The sequence below is a fragment of the Engystomops pustulosus genome, chromosome 11 (genome assembly GCF_040894005.1).
Source record: "Engystomops pustulosus chromosome 11, aEngPut4.maternal, whole genome shotgun sequence".
Classification (NCBI taxonomy): Eukaryota; Metazoa; Chordata; class Amphibia; order Anura; family Leptodactylidae; genus Engystomops; species Engystomops pustulosus.
The window spans coordinates 80256007-80271891 of NC_092421.1; the positions used below are offsets into that span (position 1 = coordinate 80256007).

General features: G+C 47.3%; 1 protein-coding gene and 1 long non-coding RNA gene across 2 annotated transcripts in view; one reads left to right on the top strand and one right to left on the bottom strand.

The window, feature by feature from the left end:
* Positions 1-10084, top strand: part of STK32C (serine/threonine kinase 32C) — a 285927-nt gene extending 275843 nt beyond the window's left edge. Inside the window, exons 9-12 of the mRNA XM_072131004.1 lie at positions 3192-3317; positions 4309-4440; positions 5203-5267; positions 8256-10084. Of these exons, the coding sequence (XP_071987105.1) occupies positions 3192-3317; positions 4309-4440; positions 5203-5267; positions 8256-8409 (477 nt within the window). The 3' untranslated portion in view covers positions 8410-10084. The remainder of the gene's footprint in view (positions 1-3191; positions 3318-4308; positions 4441-5202; positions 5268-8255) is intronic.
* Positions 10085-11783: 1699 nt separating this feature from the next.
* Positions 11784-15885, bottom strand: LOC140106524 (uncharacterized). Its single transcript, XR_011850798.1, has 3 exons — positions 13705-15885; positions 12921-13610; positions 11784-12826 (listed from the first exon to the last, which is right to left on the bottom strand). It is a non-coding gene; the product is annotated as an uncharacterized lncRNA (long non-coding RNA).

The window sequence follows — 15885 nt, forward strand, 5'->3', positions numbered from 1 at the left end:
GAAGTGTCTGCTCAGAGAGTCCCCGCTCACAGCACAGAGGGATCATGAAGTGTCTGCTCAGAGAGTCCCCGCTCACAGCACAAGAGGGATCATGAAGTGTCTGCTCAGAGTGTCCCCACTCACAGCACAGAGGAATCATGAAGTGTCTGCTCAGAGAGTCCCCCCTCACAGCACAGAGGGATCATGAAGTGTCTGCTCAGAGAGTGCCCACTCACAGCACAGAGGGATCATGAAGTGTCTGCTCAGAGAGTCCCCGCTCACAGCACAAGAGGGATCATGAAGTGTCTGCTCAGAGTGTCCCCACTCACAGCACAGAGGGATCATGAAGTGTCTGCTCAGAGAGTCCCCACTCACAGCACAGAGGGATCATGAAGTGTCTGCTCAAAAGAGTCCCCACTCACAGCACAGAGGGATCATGAAGTGTCTGCTCAGAGAGTCCCCACTCACAGCACAGAGGGATCATGAAGTGTCTGCTCAGAGAGTCCCCACTCACAGCACAGAGGAATCATGAAGTGTCTGCTCAGAGAGTCCCCCCTCACAGCACAGAGGGATCATGAAGTGTCTGCTCAGAGAGTGCCCGCTCACAGCACAGAGGGATCATGAAGTGTCTGCTCAGAGAGTCCCCGCTCACAGCACAGAGGGATCATGAAGTGTTTGCTCAGAGAGTCCCCGCTCACAGCACAGAGGGATCATGAAGTGTCTGCTCAGAGAGTCCCCGCTCACAGCACAGAGGGATCATGAAGTGTCTGCTCAGAGAGTCCCCGCTCACAGCACAAGAGGGATCATGAAGTGTCTGCTCAGAGTGTCCCCACTCACAGCACAGAGGAATCATGAAGTGTCTGCTCAGAGAGTCCCCCCTCACAGCACAGAGGGATCATGAAGTGTCTGCTCAGAGAGTGCCCGCTCACAGCACAGAGGGATCATGAAGTGTCTGCTCAGAGAGTCCCCGCTCACAGCACAAGAGGGATCATGAAGTGTCTGCTCAGAGTGTCCCCACTCACAGCACAGAGGGATCATGAAGTGTCTGCTCAGAGAGTCCCCACTCACAGCACAGAGGGATCATGAAGTGTCTGCTCAGAGAGTCCCCACTCACAGCACAGAGGGATCATGAAGTGTCTGCTCAGAGAGTCCCCACTCACAGCACAGAGGGATCATGAAGTGTCTGCTCAGAGAGTCCCCACTCACAGCACAGAGGAATCATGAAGTGTCTGCTCAGAGAGTCCCCACTCACAGCACAGAGGGATCATGAAGTGTCTGCTCAGAGAGTCCCCGCTCACAGCACAGAGGGATCATGAAGTGTCTGCTCAGAGAGTCCCCACTCACAGCACAGAGGGAACATGAAGTGTCTGCTCAGAGAGTCCCCGCTCACAGCACAGAGGGATCATGAAGTGTCTGCTCAGAGAGTCCCCACTCACAGCACAGAGGGAACATGAAGTGTCTGCTCAGAGAGTCCCCGCTCACAGCACAGAGGGATCATGAAGTGTCTGCTCAGAGAGTCCCCCCTCACAGCACAGAGGGATCATGAAGTGTCTGCTCAGAGAGTCCCCGCTCACAGCACAGAGGGATCATGAAGTGTCTGCTCAGAGAGTCCCCGCTCACAGCACAGAGGGATCATGAAGTGTCTGCTCAGAGAATCTCCGCTCACAGCACAGAGGGATCATGAAGTGTCTGCTCAGAGAATCTCTGCTCACAGCACAGAGGGATCATGAAGTGTCTGCTCAGAGAGTCCCCGCTCACAGCACAGAGGGATCATGAAGTGTCTGCTCAGAGAGTCCCCGCTCACAGCACAGAGGGATCATGAAGTGTCTGCTCAGAGAATCTCCGCTCACAGCACAGAGGGATCATGAAGTGTCTGCTCAGAGAGTCCCCGCTCACAGCACAGAGGGATCATGAAGTGTCTGCTCAGAGAGTTCCCGCTCACAGCACAGAGGGATCATGAAGTGTCTGCTCAGAGAATCTCCGCTCACAGCACAGAGGGATCATGAAGTGTCTGCTCAGAGAATCTCCGCTCACAGCACAGAGGGATCATGAAGTGTCTGCTCAGAGAGTCCCCGCTCACAGCACAGAGGGATCATGAAGTGTCTGCTCAGAGAGTCCCCGCTCACAGCACAGAGGGATCATGAAGTGTCTGCTCAGAGAGTCCCCGCTCACAGCACAGAGGGATCATGAAGTGTCTGCTCAGAGAATCTCCGCTCACAGCACAGAGGGATCATGAAGTGTCTGCTCAGAGAGTGCCCGCTCACAGCACAGAGGGATCATGAAGTGTCTGCTCAGAGAGTCCCCACTCACAGCACAGAGGGATCATGAAGTGTCTGCTCAGAGAGTCCCCGCTCACAGCACAGAGGGATCATGAAGTGTCTGCTCAGAGAGTGCCCGCTCACAGCACAGAGGGATCATGAAGTGTCTGCTCAGAGAGTCCCCGCTCACAGCACAGAGGGATCATGAAGTGTCTGCTCAGAGAGTCCCCGCTCACAGCACAGAGGGATCATGAAGTGTCTGCTCAGAGAGTCCCCGCTCACAGCACAGAGGGATCATGAAGTGTCTGCTCAGAGAGTCCCCGCTCACAGCACAGAGGAATCATGAAGTGTCTGCTCAGAGAGTCCCCGCTCACACTCTGGAATATTACACCGGCCATCACTGAGTGATAGGAGCTAAAACACCAATAACACTGAGTAACATTGTATAGTAAGGGGTTAAAAATGATCTTTATTGTGTAACATCACTGGGTGATAAGAATTTTCTATCATGGGAAAATCCCTTTAAGTAGAGCTGAGCTTCAGAACCACATAAAAGCTTTGGCCCGGGTTGACGCTGTCTTGGAGACCCCTATAATGTAAGATGTTTGGTGTTTGTAGGGTCCACAGAATAATCCATCATTTTACTGCATCTAATATAGAAGGGACATGAAGCAGCTCTGAGATAAGAATTTACCGTTTAGTGTATACAGCTCCAGTGCAGAGCAATGTGTCTCCATGGTTACAGACCACAAACAAACCACTGATCCTGCAGGACACGTTCCTGCTGTGGATATTCTGTGGTGAATACCCTGACTCTTTGTCTCTTTGTCCTTGTCACCTCTCGTCACACGAGTGTCCCGGGGGGGGGGGGGGGGTTGTGCTTTTAGTAATATTAGGGGCATTAGATGCTCAGGTTCTTCACTGTCTTATCCTAAAATTTGGCTTTTCCTTTAGCTATTGACAGTGAACCCGGAACATCGCTGCTCCTGCCTCCTGGACATCCGGACCTCGGCCTCTCTATCCGACGTGGTCTGGGAGGACGTACTGGAGAAGAAAGTGGAACCAGGTTTTGTTCCCAATGCAAGTCTGGGCTCTTTGTATTTAATAATTGTAATCATCATCATAGTGATGGGAGAAATCTATATCTATATTATTATCATGGAACATTCTCAATGTGATCCATAAAACTGGACTCAGGACCGCACCTTCAGACCCTGCACCCTTCAGAGCCTTCATCCTGCACCCGTCAGACCCAGCGCCCTTCAGAGCCTGAGCCCTTCATACTCTGCAACCTTCAGACCCAGCACCCTTCAGACCCGGCACCCTTCAGACCCGGCACCCTTCAGACCCGGCACCCTTCAGACCCGGCGCCCTTCAGACCCGGCGCCCTTCAGACCCGGCGCCCTTCAGACCCGGCGCCCTTCAGACCCGGCACCCTTCAGACCCAGCGCCCTTCAGAGCCTGAGCCCTTCATACTCTGCAACCTTCAGACCCGGCACCCTTCAGACCCGGCACCCTTCACACCCGGCACCCTTCACACCCGGCACCCTTCACACCCGGCACCCTTCACACTCGGCACCCTTCACACTCGGCACCCTTCACACTCGGCACCCTTCACACCCTGCACCCTTCACACCCGGCACCCTTCACACCCGGCACCCTTCACACCCGGCACCCTTCACACTCGGCACCCTTCACACCCGGCACCCTTCACACCCGGCACCCTTCACACTCGGCACCCTTCACACTCGGCACCCTTCACACCCTGCACCCTTCACACTCTGCACCCTTCACACCCTGCACCCTTCACACCCTGCACCCTTCACACCCTGCACCCTTCAGAGCCTGTACTGTCTTTATATGGAACTTAATATTCAGGACCCCCATTTCAATGATTGTAAGGGTCAGTCCGATGACCTTCTATGATGATATCTAAGCCTTGTCCTTGGTTCTGACTGGGTCCACATGAGATTTTCTGTGTTAGACACACAATAGACTCCATAGATTTAGTCCGGGGTCCATCACATTTCATCTTGGTTCGGATCCCCTCAGCGTCTTCTCTTCTCTACAGAAAGGCCGGTTACATTGTGATCCAACGTTTGAGCTTGAGGAGATGATTCTAGAATCCCGGCCGCTACATAAGAAGAAGAAGAGACTGGCCAAGAACAAGTCCAGGGACAACAGTAAGGACAGCTCCCAGTCGGTAAGTCGCTCTGTGCTGGGGGGTCAATGCAAGTGACTGGATTCCCCCCCGCCGTGTGCATATTCTTTACTTACATGGGACTGCTGCTCCCTCCATAAGAAGCAGACAATCGTGTGTCATATGTTACACAGGACTGCCTGTTATCTATGGAGGGAGAGACAGCAGTCCCATGTAAGTTACACAATAAGGACCTCATATGAATGCACACTCCATAGGGAGACACATGAAACACCGCGCACACAGGGAAGGACAGAGCAGCGAAGCCTAAATGAGTAGGTGATGGTGACAATTATATCCCAGCTTGTGGGACCGGACAGTTTTGGCTTCTGTCACTAATGTTAAAATAGACCTAAGTACCTAAATACAGCACCAGAACTAAGCTTAGTACATCCAAACAAAATGTTTGCAGTAAAACGGCAACCAATGAGAGCTTAGCTTTCATTTTTTCACATGAAAGCTGAGCTCTGATTGGTTCCCATGAGCATCTAGAACAGTTTTTCTCTCCAAAATGATACATACATGCAGCACCTCCAAATGATATACATGGCACACAACTAGTTACAGGTCTCTACCTGCCGCAGTCCTTGGATGCCCAAACAGCCTCATCCTTTCCCCCGATGACCAGCTCGTAGTTTGCAGCAATCCCCTACCCGGGGCTGGAGGCACAATAATGGCGGCTGCACTTAAAGGCGCAGTGATAAATAGTTCCCTGCATGAGCGTCTGTACGATTACTGTTATACTAAGACCCTTCTGTATCACAGGACGACTACCTGCAGGAGTGCCTGGACGCCATCCAACAGGAATTTGTCATTTTTAACCGTGAAAAGTAAGTACAGAAGTATTCCCTTAGTTATATATATTTATATTTAAAGGGATTCTGTAGTTTTAGGTATTGGCTTTGGATACTGTGTGACCATTGGGGTTTATTAGTGGTAAAAATGAGTTTATACTGCAGCTTATCCAAGTGCACAAGGGGTGTGTTCTCACCATGCTGTGCTCTGTCCTCACACTGCGGTGCTCTGTCCTCACCCTGCTGTGCTCTGTCATCCCCCTGCGGTGCTCTGTCCTCACACTGCGGTGCTATGTCCTCACACTGCGGTGCTCTGTCCTCACACTGCGGTGCTCTGTCCTCACACTGCAGTGCTCTGTCCTCACCATGCTGTGCTCTGTCCTCCCCATGCTGTGCTCTGTCCTCCCCATGCTGTGCTCTGTCCTCCCCATGCTGTGCTCTGTCCTCACCCTGCTGTGCTCTGTCCTCACCCTGCTGTGCTCTGTCCTCACCCTGCTGTGCTCTGTCATCCCTCCTCTGTGCTTAGTCCTCATCCTGCTGTGCTCTGTCCTCACACTGCGGTGCTCTGTCCTCACACTGCGGTGCTCTGTCCTCACCCTGCTGTGCTCTGTCCTCCCCATGCTGTGCTCTGTCCTCACCCTGCTGTGCTCTGTCCTCACCCTGCTGTGCTCTGTCCTCACCCTGCTGTGCTCTGTCATCCCCCCTCTGTGCTTTGTCCTCACACTGCTGTGCTCTGTCCTCACACTGCTGTACCCCTAGCTGTCTGATTGAGCTGTACTACAGCTCCTCCTCTTTGCTCTGAGTTGAGCCGGAAACCAGTTACAACTATTACCTGCAGGAGAAGATGTGGAGCCGCTCAATGTAGGGTTCAGGACACAGCAGTGTGAGGAAATGCTTCCAGGTGAAGGAGCTACAATCATGTATACAACCATATAACATGTATAAAGGTTACACATCCATCCTGGGGTGTACTGAGGACTGTGTGGTCAGAACTTCATCTGGATCCCGAGGACTGGACTGGGCCAGTATATTGTGACGATATAATGACGATATAATTGATATAATGACAGTATTTTTCTTCTACCTGACGGTGACCTCGCATGACACGAGCCGAAACCTGCTCATCTGCAATGGCCAATGGCTGCAAGATGTTTTACCTGCAACATGGTGCGGCTGTCGGCCACTGTATGTGGCATCTGATTGCAGCTGAATGACAACATTATGGCCTCCTCCTGCGACCACTAGGGGGAGCGCCAGAGCTTAGTGCATACAGTTTATACATATAATGCAAAACAAGGTGCAGTGAGCTCCCCCTAGTGGATGGGAAACAACTAGCATTGAATGTTACGATATCAGAGATGGAGATTTCTTATATTCTGTAAACGCTGCATAATAAATGCGTTACTATTCATGTGGGTTTGGATCAGAATCCTATAGTAGGTTCTGCCAGGATGTTTTCAGCCATTTGATGACTTAATCTTCCGGCGTGTAGGTGATGAGTATCTGGCGCTGTCTGCTACGTTATAATGGGCCGGTAATAGAATTATTGTCTCCCTGTAATCGGATCACGTTTCCTGCTGCTGCTGAGCATGAAATGTTAATATGGTTATGAGTAAAGCGGAGCCTCGCCGCACTAATTACTCTGCTATAGGGTGCGGCGTCAGCTCCATAACCATTGTTTTCAGGAAATCTTCATATAATGTGAAGCCAATGTATTTTCTATAGAATAAACACATTACCGTTTTGTGTCTGCAGCTCCAATGCAGAACAATGTTTCTCTATGGTGACAGACCACAATCCTGTGACCTTGTATTGGTCTATTGTTTTGCTCACATGCCTGCATTACATCTGTTTAGCATATCCTATAGATGCATGGGCTGCACCACTATTGGGTTATCTATTCCGATAGATACACATGCAAATACAAACATACACTCATACACATATATACATGCACTCATGCACATACACATATATACTCATGCACATACACTCATACACATATATACATACACATACACTCATGCACATATATACATGCGTATACACTTCTATACATACACTCATACACATATATACATACACATACACTCATACACATATATACATACACATACACTCATGCACATATATACATGCGTATACACTTCTATACATACACTCATACACATATATACATACACATACACTCATACACATATATACATACACATACACTCATGCACATATATACATACACATATATACATGCACCCATACACATATATACATGCACCCATACACATATATACATGCACCCATACACATATATACATACACATACACTCATACACATATATACATGCACTCATGCACATACACATATATACTCATGCACATACACGCGTATAAACTTCTATACATACACATACACTCATACACATATATACATGCACCCATACACATGCACATATATACATACACTCATACACATACTCATACACACATGCACATACACTCATGCACATACACATACACTTCTATATACACGCACATAAACTCATATACACGCACATACACTCATACACACTCGTGCACTTCTATACATACACACATACATTCATACATACACACACACACACACACATACACTCATACACACTCATGCACATGCAATTCTATACATACACACACACATACATTCATACACACGCACACACTTCTATACATGCACATACACTCACACACACACATACATACACTCATATGTAACATAATATAAGAAGCTCCCACAGTCCCGGTGCCGGATCTGTGAGTAATGTCCTTGGTTTATCCGGATGGATTCTGATGGGAGATTTCCTAGAAGTGAATTGCAGATGTTGTTGCTGGACCGGTCTGATCCTCATATCCCTTGACACCTCCCAATACACATCACATACTTCACAGTTGAAGAACAAATATTCTGTGATATGATATCATTTACACTTTCTTCAGTTTTGTCATTTCCTATTTATCCATTTTTATGGAAAATTCATATTATTTCAGGCTAAAGAAGACTCCGGATCTGGGGACGCGGCTGAGCGTGGAGTCTACGGATGAGGCCGAGGCGCCAGTGGAGGGGGACGCAGAGAACGAAGCGGAAAGCTCCACCCTGAGCATGTGCGTCTCCGTCTGCTCCTCTACCGGCAGCATCCACTAAGACAATCCTGGGGCGCGAGGTCACGGGGGTCATTCTCAGGTGCAGAAATGAAGACTTAATGAGACGGAAACCAGAACAAGCAGTGGAACAAAACTGCGCAAAACTATCACAATACAAGGTGCACTTAGCCGCTCCTTGGCGCTTCAGTGGCGATTTTTTACAGGAATATCATGCGATGGAGTTTCCATTTCCGGTTACATTATAACTGTAGACGCCTTTACGCGTTTTCCTGTGGATCTTGTACTGACGAGGAATCGCATGGAGGTGGCGATCAGCTGGTGCCCCCCGTACAGAAGACCGGACACGGCTGCCAATCACTGTTCTGCTCCAATCCCCGGATAAATGATCCAGCACATTTATCCCCCCACGTACGGATACGTTTATACATACTGACCCCCCATCTGACTCTGTACACACAGGGGGCTGTTTCATAAATTTCATCCATTCATCCCTTATACCATTTTTTCTCGGCTTGTATATTATTGAAAGAATTACATTTTTAATTCAATTATTGAATAAAGCATCGGAAATTGTAGGTTTTGCATCGGAAATTGTAGGTTTTGCTTGTCGTGATGTGAACTTCATGGATCTTTAGATGTAATTAATGTGATTTTTGCAGGAACCATCCACAGGAGAATGAATGCAATATTGTGGCGCCATCTGGTGGCGGCAAGTATTCACTGCATTCACATAAGTAAAACTACAGTGCAGTGCAGAGAGTTTCAAATTTTTTTGGATAAGGAAACGCCAAATGCAGGGGTGCATTAGCCATACGGCGAGTTGAGCCTCTTGCCTCAGGGAGCAACACCTGCTGCATGGTGGGGGCAGCATCCAGGGTGCAGTTATCTTCTACAAAGCAGTATGTGCCACTTAACACAGATGTCAGCGTGGGTGTGAGATTGCATGGAGAGCCCACTCACTAATACATTACTATTACATGAAGCGGAGAGGGGGCTGCAGAGAGTTTATAGTTCCTCTGTTAATCTTCCTGAGCAATGGTAACTCTGAGCTTTCCCAGTATCTAATAAGATCAAGAAGTTGTACAATATTGTAGGTGCCTGTTCAACAGTCTTTGTGGAGGGTAGAGGCTGGCAAATAGTGGCGATTCTTATACACTGATCCTAAAATTGCAGATCTGCCACAATGTGCAAATTTAAGCCTTTGATGTTCATGCTTAAAGGGGTTGGTCATGTGCCTTTACTGCCTAATTCCTAAATGTTCATCAAGTGATTCAGCAGTCCTGATACTTACTTTTGTGTTGTGTGCAGACTTTCCGTGCTTCTATGTTTACATGTCTGAGGAGTGATGAATAGGAGGAGCTGTAGCAGGAGAGTTGCTCCCTCCCCTCTCCCTCCCCTATCCCTGTCTCTGTCAGTGGGAGCAATGTGTGAGAGACCCAATGAGGAAGGGCTGGAGCAGTGAGAGGGAGCTGAGTATATACAGAGAGCAGCGCGGGGAGAACAGGGAAAAGATGAAGCTCTCACAAGAGGAAAATCCACAGGTGCAAGCAGAGACGTGTCTAATGGAAGAGATTTATCCAAAAGTGGCCAATCCCTTTAAAGGAGTTGTAGCAAGTTTGATTGTTATTCCGTATCCAAAGGACAAGGATCCTTCTCCTGATTGGTCGGGGTCCGTTCTTGTGATCTTTTGTTAAGGTCAGACCCTCGACAATCTGTTCCGCATCTAAAGGATTGGGGATCACAAACTGATAAAATTTAGTACAACCCCTTGAAGTGGAAGGGGCCTGACAATAACTTCCATGATGATACCAGTCCAGCTCCTGATCTTTCAGAAATCTCCTTTCAGGAATCAGAGACGTCCTACAAAGTGCCAAGTATATACGGTGTCCATTCCCGAAAAGGGGGCGGGTCACACTACTCATGTGGGTGTGGCTAAAAAGAGGAAACTTGCCGAATTTGGGCAGATGGGGTCTATATGCACCACAATAAGGATGTCTAGATACGGCACAAAGATCCGTCCTGTTGATGGGGTTGAATATCAATTATGGTCATTTACATTTACATTGGGGATTTTGTTTTCTTCATTGTTACAATTTTGTAAAGAGACCGAACTCACATTCCAAAATGTTTTAACATAAAGAAACCCACAATTGAATGTTTAACAAACTTTATTCATAACAAATATTGTAACAAAAATTCTTCCTAACATGCAGCGGAATATAATAAACCGTATATAAGACTGAACGCTACGAGTGGTGGAAATCCGGAGCGACGTAGAAAATAGGTCAAAACGCGACTGAGAATTCGAGGCCAGCAAAATAATCCAAAAACATTACCCCTAGGCAAGATGTATGGCCACAGCTGAGACCTACCTGATGTGGTCACCTACTAATGGGGGCCACGGGGAGGGGGGGGGGGATTTTTCTGTCTTTTCATTAAACATATAGAAAAAATAGACCAAAGCGGCTTCTTATTATTCCTACTAAAAAAGATGCGGATCTTCCACTAAGGATCAAAAATGGTTTGTTTTACAAAAATTGACAAAAACCTAGTAAGTTCTTTGATTGAATCAGTTCGTCCTATGAACCTGATGAGCCTGAACCTTCGTTATAGACAAGGGGGCGGGGTCATGATCAATTCTGATGACGAGTCAATTAGGGATGATAGGAGTCAAATGGGGGAGCGGTCACATTGATGGAGGTCTAGTCCTGTCCATCAGTGCCAGAGGGAATGAATGGACCCCCTGATCATACACATGTAGATAGGTGGTGTTACTTATGGTAGACCCCCCCGATCATACACCTGTAGATAGGTGGTGTTACTTATGGTAGACCCCCCCGATCATACACCTGTAGATAGGTGGTGTTACTTATGGTAGACCCCCCCGATCATACACCTGTAGATAGGTGGTGTTACTTATGGTAGACCCCCCGATCATACACATGTAGATAGGTGGTGTTACTTATGGTAGACCCCCCGATCATACACATGTAGATAGGTGGTGTTACTTATGGTAGATCCCCCGATCATACACATGTAGATAGGTGGTGTTACTTATGGTAGACCCCCCGATCATACACCTGTAGATAGGTGGTGTTACTTATAGTACACCCCCCGATCATACACATGTAGATAGGTGGTGTTACTTATGGTAGACCCCCCGATCATACACATGTAGATAGGTGGTGTTACTTATGGTAGACCCCCCGATCATACACATGTAGATAGGTGATGTTACTTATGGTAGATCCCCCGATCATAGACATGTAGATAGGTGGTGTTACTTATGGTAGACCCCCCGATCATACACATGTAGATAGGTGGTGTTACTTATGGTAGACCCCCCGATCATACACCTGTGGATAGGTGGTGTTACTTATGGTAGACCCCCCGATCATACACATGTAGATAGGTGATGTTACTTACAGTAGACCCCCGATCATACACCTGTAGATAGGTGGTGTTACTTATGGTAGATCCCCCGATCATACACATGTAGATAGGTGGTGTTACTTACAGTAGACCCCCGATCATACACATGTAGATAGGTGGTGTTACTTATGGTAGACCCCCCGATCATACACCTGTAGATAGGTGGTGTTACTTATGGTAGACCCCCCGTTTATACACATGTAGATAGGTGGTGTTACTTATGGTATACCCCCCGATCATACACCTGTAGATAGGTGGAGTTACTTATGGTAGACCCCCTAATCATACACCTGTAGATAGGTGGTGTTACTTATGGTAGACCCCCCGATCATACACATGTAGATAGGTGGTGTTACTTATGGTAGACCCCCCGATCATACACATGTAGATAGGTGATGTTACTTATGGTAGATCCCCCGATCATAGACATGTAGATAGGTGGTGTTACTTATGGTAGACCCCCCGATCATACACATGTAGATAGGTGGTGTTACTTATGGTAGACCCCCCGATCATACACCTGTGGATAGGTGGTGTTACTTATGGTAGACCCCCCGATCATACACATGTAGATAGGTGATGTTACTTACAGTAGACCCCCGATCATACACCTGTAGATAGGTGGTGTTACTTATGGTAGATCCCCCGATCATACACATGTAGATAGGTGGTGTTACTTACAGTAGACCCCCGATCATACACATGTAGATAGGTGGTGTTACTTATGGTAGACCCCCCGATCATACACCTGTAGATAGGTGGTGTTACTTATGGTAGACCCCCCGTTTATACACATGTAGATAGGTGGTGTTACTTATGGTATACCCCCCGATCATACACCTGTAGATAGGTGGAGTTACTTATGGTAGACCCCCTAATCATACACCTGTAGATAGGTGGTGTTACTTATGGTAGATCCCCCTAATCATACACATGTAGATAGGTGATGTTACTTATGGTGGACCCCCTAATCATACACCTGTAGATAGGTGGTGTTACTTATAGTACACCCCCCGATCATACACCTGTAGATAGGTGGTGTTACTTATGGTAGACCCCCCCGATCATACACCTGTAGATAGGTGGTGTTACTTATGGTAGACCCCCCCGATCATACACCTGTAGATAGGTGGTGTTACTTATGGTAGATCCCCCGATCATACACCTGTAGATAGGTGGTGTTACTTATGGTAGATCCCCCGATCATACACATGTAGATAGGTGGTGTTACTTATGGTAGATCCCCCGATCATACACATGTAGATAGGTGGTGTAACTTACAGTAGACCCCCGATCATACACATGTAGATAGGTGGTGTTACTTATGGTAGACCCCCCGATCATACACCTGTAGATAGGTGGTGTTACTTATGGTAGACCCCCCGTTTATACACATGTAGATAGGTGGTGTTACTTATGGTATACCCCCCGATCATACACCTGTAGATAGGTGGTGTTACTTATGGTAGACCCCCCCGATCATACACATTTTGATAGGTGGTGTTACTTATGGTAGACCCCCCGATCATACACATGTAGATAGGTGGTGTTACTTACAGTAGACCCCCGATCATACACATGTAGATAGGTGGTGTTACTTATGGTAGACCCCCCGATCATACACCTGTAGATAGGTGGTGTTACTTATGGTAGACCCCCTAATCATACACCTGTAGATAGGTGGTGTTACTTATGGTAGATCCCCCTAATCATACACATGTAGATAGGTGATGTTACTTATGGTGGACCCCCTAATCATACACCTGTAGATAGGTGGTGTTACTTATAGTACACCCCCCGATCATACACCTGTAGATAGGTGGTGTTACTTATGGTAGACCCCCCCGATCATACACCTGTAGATAGGTGGTGTTACTTATGGTAGACCCCCCCGATCATACACCTGTAGATAGGTGGTGTTACTTATGGTAGATCCCCCGATCATACACCTGTAGATAGGTGGTGTTACTTATGGTAGATCCCCCGATCATACACATGTAGATAGGTGGTGTTACTTATGGTAGATCCCCCGATCATACACATGTAGATAGGTGGTGTTACTTATGGTAGATCCCCCGATCATACACATGCAGATAGGTGGTGTTACTTATGGTAGACCCCCCCGATCATACACATGTAGATAGGTGGTGTTACTTATGGTAGATCCCCCGATCATACACATGTAGATAGGTGGTGTTACTTATGGTAGATCCCCCGATCATAGACATGTAGATAGGTGGTGTTACTTATGGTACACCTGTAGATAGGTGATGTTACTTATGGTAGACCCCCCGATCATACACATGTAGATAGGTGGTGTTACTTATGGTAGATCCCCCGATCATACACCTGTAGATAGGTGGTGTTACTTATGGTAGACCCCCCGATCATACACATGTAGATAGGTGGTGTTACTTATAGTACACCCCCCGATCATACACATGTAGATAGGTGGTGTTACTTACAGTAGACCCCCGATCATACACATGTAGATAGGTGGTGTTACTTATGGTAGACCCCCCGATCATACACATGTAGATAGGTGGTGTTACTTTTGGTAGACCCCCCGATCATACACCTGTAGATAGGTGGTGTTACTTATGGTAGACCCCCCGATCATACACCTGTAGATAGGTGGTGTTACTTATGGTAGACCCCCGATCATACACATGTAGATAGGTGGTGTTACTTATGGTAGATCCCCCGATCATACACATGTAGATAGGTGGTGTTACTTATGGTAGACCCCCCGATCATACACATGAAGATAGGTGATGTTACTTATGGTAGATCCCCCGATCATACACATGCAGATAGGTGGTGTTACTTATGGTAGACCCCCCGATCATACAAATGTAGATAGGTGGTGTTACTTATGGTAGACCCCCCGATCATACACATGTAGATAGGTGATGTTACTTATGGTAGACCCCCCGATCATACACATGTAGATAGGTGGTGTTACTTACAGTAGACCCCCGATCATACATATGTAGATAGGTGGTGTTACTTACAGTAGACCCCCGATCATACACATGTAGATAGGTGGTGTTACTTATGGTAGACCCCCCCGATCATACACATGTAGATAGGTGGTGTTACTTATGGTAGACCCCCCGATCATACACATGTAGATAGGTGGTGTTACTTATGGTAGACCCCCCGATCATACACATGCAGATAGGTGGTGTTACTTATGGTAGACCCCCCCGATCATACACATGTAGATAGGTGATGTTACTTATGGTAGACCCCCCGATCATACACATGTAGATAGGTGGTGTTACTTATGGTAGACCCCCCGATCATACACATGTAGATAGGTGGTGTTACTTATGGTAGACCCCCTGATCATACACATGTAGATAGGTGATGTTACTTATGGTAGACCCCCGATCATACACATGTAGATAGGTGGTGTTACTTATGGTAGACCCCCCGATCATACACCTGTAGATAGGTGGTGTTACTTATGGTAGACCCCCGATCATACACATGTAGATAGGTGGTGTTACTTATGGTAGATCCCCCGATCATACACATGTAGATAGGTGGTGTTACTTATGGTTGACTCCCCGATCATACACATGAAGATAGGTGATGTTACTTATGGTAGATCCCCCGATCATACACATGCAGATAGGTGGTGTTACTTATGGTAGACCCCCCGATCATACACATGTAGATAGGTGGTGTTACTCATGGTAGACCCCCCGATCATACACATGTAGATAGGTGATGTTACTTATGGTAGACCCCCCGATCATACACATGTAGATAGGTGGTGTTACTTACAGTAGACCCCCGATCATACATATGTAGATAGGTGGTGTTACTTACAGCAGACCCCCGATCATACACATGCAGATAGGTGGTGTTACTTATGGTAGACCCCCCGATCATACACATGTAGATAGGTGGTGTTACTTATGGTAGACCCCCCGATCATACACATGTAGATAGGTGGTGTTACTTATGGTAGACCCCCCGATCATACACATGTAGATAGGTGATGTTACTTATGGTAGACCCCCCGATCATACACATGTAGATAGGTGGTGTTACTTATGGTAGACCCCCCGAT